Below are 7,311 nucleotides of genomic sequence, written 5' to 3'. Positions count from 1 at the left end.
CTGATTTGTTTATTTTTCCTGTTGATTCAGGACAATTGTATATGGTATTTATTCTAAATACAGATACATTCTTATTTCCTATCAGAAACTGAATTACATATAATGTATGACACAAAATCTAAAGATCCCACTTTGCTGAGCAAACACCAGCTTAAGGGGGTTTGTTTATACTGTTAATTGCATGTTGAATGGTTCACCTGCATGTTTATTTTCACCCATAAGTTGCAACACAACTTTCATTAGCATCTGTGCAAAGTTCGTTCAGTGCAATGTCAATTCGATCCGCGGCATTTTTTTTTTTTTTACGGGCATGGGCACAAACACACACAAACACACGCGGAGACGCGACCTCGGTGGCCGCGAAGGACGTCAGACTCAATCTTGTTAGATCTCTCCACTGACGCTTGATGTATCAATTTTTAAATAGCTTGCCTCAACTAACGCCTGTATACACACACACACACACACACACACACACATGCGCGCTCATGCAAGCACACAGACTGCTCTGTGCTCCAGGAGCTGTGCCACTCGAGGGGTACTCGAAGGGTTCTATCTTGAAAGCCTGTTGCCATAGTGACCATTATGGAGCTCATCTCCCGTGGGCCAGCAAGCTTTACACAACTTCACTCGCTGAACACACATACATACACATAAACAGCCCAACTATACCCCCCGCCTATTTACAAACACACATAGACATCCTCGTTCTGCCCTTTATGTTGAAGCCAGGACCGGGCCAATGTTTGACTTGAACCAAGCGCCACGAAAAGCAGGAAAACAGATCAATCAGAGCCTAAACTAGGAGAAGCACTTGAATGGAATGGAGGATGGAGCCAGCTTCGTTGTAGAACGAAGCTGSTATTCTGATCAGGCATATGCGCAAAGCACACATAACAGAATTGTATTTTTTTTTCAATAAAGTTTGGGAAAAATGACTTTGAAACACAAACCTGGTTTGTATTAATAGGCAGCGTGATGGTTATGGAAAAGCTCAGAACCTCAGTTGTAGTAAATTATAACAATTTCTGGTTTCCTATTTACTTTTAGCTTATGGTTTGTCCATAAACTAAAAGTCACTACACGATTGAGTTTCATTATTTTAAGTCATATGGCAAATAAGAAAAAAATATCTCAAAACATTCTTTTTGTTTTATCTTAAGACGCATGTTATGGATTTCTGTAGCACTTCGTGGTTAAAATTTTCCAGACATCAGAATGACTGTGGTGCAACTTGTCAGATGAAATAAAAATAAAAGTTCTTACACTGATGAATAAAATTGCAGCTGACAGTTCAATAAAATGTAGTTAACTATTTTGTAAAAAAGTCAAAAACGGTGACTGGGATATCTTTTAAACTGTTTTACACTACATTAGTAAATCCATCACAGATGGTGGATCGAGAAGAGTTCTTCATAACCGAGAATTTGATTTCATACCTAACCCTGCTTCACAGTTGTCCAAAACTTTCTCCCTGACCTGCCCTGACCGTTGAAACCTTCAGCGAATAGTGTGGTATTAGGTTTGTCAAAATCAAAGGTGCTAAGTTAAGCAATTATTCTCTTTTCTTCCTCTTCACAATTATGTATAAATGTATAAAACCTGATTAAAAAAAATATAGGGCTGCACAGTGGCGCAGTTGGTAGAGCTGTTGCCTTGCAGCAAGAAGTTTCTGGGTTCGATTCCCAGCCCAGGTCTTTCAGCATGGAGTTTGCATGTACTCCCTGTGCATGCATGGGTTTTCTCCGGGTACTCCAGTTTCCTCCCACAGTCCAAAAACATGACTGTSAGGTTAACTGGCCTCTCCAAATTGTCCCTAGGTGTGAGTGTGTGTGTGCATGGTTGTTTGTCCTGTGTGTCTCTGTGTTGCCCTGCGACAGACTGGTGACCTGTCCAGGGTGAACCCCACCTCTCGCCCGGAACGTTAGCTGGAGATGGGCACCAGCAACCCTCTTGACCCCACTAAGGGACAAGGGTGTAAAGAAAATGGATGGATATATATAAAGCACATTTTATCAGTTTGACCGGTAGGATGATAGTAAATCACCCAATCTTTTGGGACAGCGTTTCCATTTTCTGATGTTCCTTGAAAGGTTAATGAAACCATTTTCAGACTTATAAAGAGTCGAATAGGTTAGAAATTGAATCAACAGACTCCAATCAGTTCGGATGTGCAGTGTTTTCCCGAGGGAAGAAGTCGTCCTGTTCCCATCTCAATCAGAGCATGGTGACTGAGGGTGTGTCTTCAACAGCAGCACTATATCATATCTAAGAGCTATCGATTGGCATGAATACACTTACTCTCTCCGGTGACCACATGAATAATTAATAGGACCCTGCATCAGAGGCCAATTTTTATCAGGATTGTAGGAAAATAATTTATTGAGCGCATTCCAAATATAGCCTGGAAGACGGGGGAAATTTGATGCTAGTATTTTCTATGTTGTGGATAAGAACTGGGAAAAAAAAGAGGGTATGGAAACATATTTTTTATTTTCAGACATTATTCTCTTATCCCCTTGTTTGAATGTTGTATAGTTCATCTGTTTGTCTATCCATCCTACCCATCTGTTATTCCATCCCTCCATTGATTGGATGTCTGTCCATCCATCCAAACCCTTTTGTCCATTTACTCCCATCAGTCCGTTTTTATTTATGCCTAAACATGGGCTAATAGAGACAGAGAGCTCTGGAAATTTGTGCTGGAAATATAAGGAATTTTTAAATGAACAACTGTGAGAAATGGTTTACATACAGGTGTAACGGCTTGCAAACCTAGCTTTCGTGTATAGCGGTGTAAAATTAAAAGTCTAAGATGTCCTTAGATGTTTAATRAAAATTGTAACGAGAGTCAGGTGGAACACGGGAGCAGCAAKCAGAACCATTAAGGTTAAGCGGGCTCCACACATAGCCAGGCCGCCATTCTCGCAAAAAGTTTTAGATCGGGYGGTTGTTCGGTCGCCAGGCCTGGCATGTGTTGCCATGTCTGTCCTTTAGCAGTGGGATCCTTTGTGCCTCTCTGGCTGGACAGCCAGGACTCTCCGGATGCTCGGCCTCTAGAGAAAAGCTGCTTTTTCCACCGCGCTCCTACAGCCCAGCCAACAGGAACACAAACACGGTCACCAGCACAGCACACAGGCACCCCTATACCTTAGAACCCGACAGGATGGAGGAAAGAGTTGAAAGCCCCTGAGAATTATCACTCCTTTCCCTTTCTTCCTTCTCCTTTACTTTCTATTTCCTCCACACACACACACACACACTCGCACACACAGCACACGTCCTTTTTTTCGCTGTTCTTTTGGGTCTCTGGGGGTTTGCACCAGTGGACTAGGCTCCTGTATGATGAATGATTTGCCTAAAAATACTGTCTGTATGCAAGAGAGTACATCATCCAGGTGGAAGAAGTTCCAGCCATAGGGACATTTCACATTACTTTTAGGCCCCTATTTCCATTCTGCTGCCCCTTGGTTTACAGAAACATCGAGCAAATTTATGTACGTGTGTGTGTTTGTTTGTGTGCGTGTGCATGTGCATGTGTGTGTGTGCGTGGGGGTGCGCGTGTGTGTGTGTGCGTGGGGGTGCGCGTGTGTGTGTGTGCGTGCCTGTGGGTGGGTGTTTATACTTATGTGAGAAGCTACAGCTTTCTTACGAGAAGTGACGTGTCGCTTGATTAAATCCATGACCTTCACCAGCGGTACAAGCAATCAGCTGCTGCATTCACACACCTGCTGCATGCTTAACACCTTCTTGGCACACAAACATGTAATCAGCACCTGGTGGAATACGTCGCATTATTGATCCATGCACACAAGCAAGCCTGCGGTAAATGTAAATACGTACACAGTGTTTGGAGACGCCATCATTTCATGCCGCAACGGTGCTTTAGCACGGCTGTAAGAAMGGCTTGCCTAGATGGGACTGCCAGGCCTGCAGATGTGTAAATAAATACATGTGTAATCTGGAGTCATGGTGCTAGAAAGGAAAGCCAGGAATTCCTTCTCCCTCCGTAGGATGCAAGAGGGAAATCATTCAAGTCCCCGGGCTGCTTCCATTGAGCGGTATCAGGGCTTTCCCTCCTCACTTTTATGACTCCGCGTAACGACTAACATGCAACCACGGAAACACCAAGAGCAAAAATCGTGCGATGTTATTGCGATTATTATTGTGACCGAGGCCGCGTACCGTTGTTCTCCTGGTTTTGCCAAAATCTAATTCTTACATAGGAGGAAAGGCAGCTGATCTGCTGTTGCGTTGGGTTATTGTAGTGAAACGGCCTGTAGTTCTGCAAGCCTTTAGCCTGATGAGAAAGGATCTCTTGTGGAACTCATGTCACAATAAATTAAATCCAACATTGTTTGCTTTCTCTTTGCCGTGGGTGCTGAATGGCCCGGCAGTTTGTTTTTTTCTTCTTTTCTTTTTTAACCTGTGGACATATTCTTTCTTCTTTTGGTTTAAAATGTTATTTGTTGTTTTATGCAAACAAAACTAACCTTTTATATGTCAGATTTAGATAACCACTGCTTTTAATCACTGCTCTGACTTTATATTTTTTATGTATTTATTGCATTTTACATTTTTGCCCATGACTGACACAGATACAGTCCCTTGGTTACCAGCAGCAATGATCAAATTGAAACGTCTTGAATCTTTTTTTCAATGTGGTTTTGTTGAAAGATGATGAGCAGCTAAATTTCTTACTTGCAGTAGAAAACTCTCATGCAGCTGATCTGTCTAACTCAATTAGTTACATGCGKACAGTAAAACTAATTTCTAGTCGTAAAGGGGCCATTTATAAAATCACCTTGTACCATCTTGGAACAATTCAAATCTCAAGAACATCATAACCCTTCATGTGAATAGTTAAGCAACTTTAAAATTTTCAAATTTGCTAAAGTGATGAAGGTCTGAATGGTCATTGCATGAACTACATCGACAGACTTGAACTGTTTAGAGATGCTAGAAGTTCAGTTTCATCTTAGCCTCTCTTGGATTAKCCATTAACTTCAGTCTTTGGGTCCAAGGAATCTGGACTTGCACTAAGACTTCTTAAAGGTCGCATCCTAAAGATAAGAAGTTAACTCATTATAACCTTTTAACAGAACCTCATTTCAAAAACCCTAAACTGTTATTTAAGGCAACACTTTTTTTACATTTTTTTTCTTTTTCTTGGATATCAATTTAATCATATTATAGATGYAAACTTTAATCTTTTTATGCTAGTGAACTCTAATTTATGAATCATTAAAAATGAAAAGCCCCCACTTTTAAAAGATAACTCATAACATGCAACTGAGCCAAAAAGGCTTTTTTTTCTTTTTTTGTATGTTTTGGATTTCTACAGAGACTGCTGTAATTGCTTCGGTGGGAGAGACATTTTAATAATGCAGAATTATTCAGATCATTATTGAGGCTAAAAAGATACAAATTATTTTGGGGCATTTTTGGCCAAGAGGGGCATCACTGCACCTGCAGCACAAACAAGGCGTATAATATTTATTGAAGAAGGAATAACTTTATTCTAATACTAATGCTTTGAATCCCATATACATGGCGGGCATTATAATTTCAAAAGCTCGAATAAAGTTACTGGACTGCTAGATTTTTATATTGCATGGCTAATGTTTAAAGTCTATATAATTGAATTCTTTATTTCTGCTCTCCAGCATGCAGACCTGGAACGTACAAAGCTTCAGCCACAGATGCCTACTGCACCAAATGTCCTCCTCACAGCTCGTCTCCACATGAACAGGCCATGGAGTGCATTTGTGAGAAAGGCTTCTACCGTGCTGAGACCGACCCACGCTCAATGGCTTGCACACGTGAGTAATACAAACGCCGTAAAAAAAAAAAACAACAACTTTGCTACATTGACATGTCATTTACACCAACAGCACTAATGCTATTTGTTTACTGTGATGAGGTGTATATTTTMATTTTATGGAAATATTGCATTTTATCTTCTTTAATAGGTTGATGATAAACTTTTACAAGACTTTGCAATGCATGACTGCTTTGCCATTTTAAGTGTGTACACTTCCTAGCCTGCACACTTACAGTGCACATGCATCCAAGGAGTATAGTTTTGTGGKTKCAGTCAGTGCATTTTCAGTCTTTGTTTTCAACTGCAACCGTCCTAAGGGTAATATGAAGTGGTGGCAGCATCATGCTGTGTARATATTGACAGGGAAGCTGGCCAGAGTAGATGGGAAGCTAGTTGAAGCTAACTAGAGGGCAATCCTGAAAGAAAACCGTTAGAGCCTGTAAAACACCTTAGACTGSGGCAGAGGCTCACCGTCCAGCAGGACGTCACTAAACATACAGTAGAGCAGGGGATTTTTATGGAATGGTCTGGAAAAATGTTAGTGCAAGATTTACAAGTCAGTATGTATTTCCAATTGTAAATCTTTTCAAGACTTTTAACAACCTCAGCCATGTCTTGGCAAYATGACTGAGCTATTTTGTAAYAAAGAAAGCAAAGACTGGACAAAAATTTCTCTAGATATGCTATGCAGACAGAGACATGTCCCAAAGAATCTGCAGGTATAATTGCACYTTAGCATGGTTCTTTTCATCCTTCCACTGAATTATTTCCTATACTAATTAAATACTCTAACATTTGTGTTTATAGCGTGACAAAATGTAAAAAGTTCAAGAAGTATAAACAATCTTGTTAACGTTTTGTATATTCTCAGAACGCGCAGGGGAAGTAAATAATAAGACTTGGATTTACAACAATGGCGTGTTGGACATGTTGGAGAGGAACACACACGTGCAGACATATGACACACATGCACACACTCAAGCATGGACAGATATACCCAAACCCATTATCGGGTTATGGTAGATTACACTCATTAATCGTTGTAGCAGGTGAGATATGACAGGTGTTATCAGCTGRAAATGAGTAACGGTTTTGTTCGAATATATACGGCCGCAGACGCACAAGCGCGYRCACACACACACATACACGCACTTGCAATGCTGAGTGGTTAGCAGCACCATTTCCAGGTTTGAGAGTGAAAAATGAGAAAATAAGGAGAAAAGGTGAAAGAATTATTCATAGACATGGAGAATGACACTTGAGACCCAGGAAATGAATAGAACAGTGGGGGGGAAATAGGAGTCTATAAAAGTCATATAATCTAAGTGTCATAAAAGTGTCAAAAAAGGCTGATCAGTAGTAATGGTGATGACAGACTCTYGAGTATCACTCAGTGAAGTTGGGGGATGGCGAAAAGACCATGGTGGGATTTGCAGCTCAGTAACATTTACCCACCCGTCCTCCACCGTGAAGAGGCGCTCACTGTC

At 40.9% G+C, this 7,311-nt stretch overlaps 1 protein-coding gene across 1 annotated transcript in view; it reads left to right on the top strand.

The window, feature by feature from the left end:
* epha4b (eph receptor A4b) overlaps positions 1-7,311 on the top strand; it is a 96,523-nt gene that overhangs the window by 47,350 nt on the left and 41,862 nt on the right. Inside the window, exon 6 of the mRNA XM_008433614.2 lies at positions 5,667-5,822. Within this exon, the coding sequence (XP_008431836.1) occupies positions 5,667-5,822 (156 nt within the window). The remainder of the gene's footprint in view (positions 1-5,666; positions 5,823-7,311) is intronic.

Source organism: Poecilia reticulata, linkage group LG17 (genome assembly GCF_000633615.1).
Source record: "Poecilia reticulata strain Guanapo linkage group LG17, Guppy_female_1.0+MT, whole genome shotgun sequence".
Lineage (NCBI taxonomy): Eukaryota > Metazoa > Chordata > Actinopteri > Cyprinodontiformes > Poeciliidae > Poecilia > Poecilia reticulata.
This window is presented reverse-complemented; position numbering and strand designations above follow the sequence as displayed.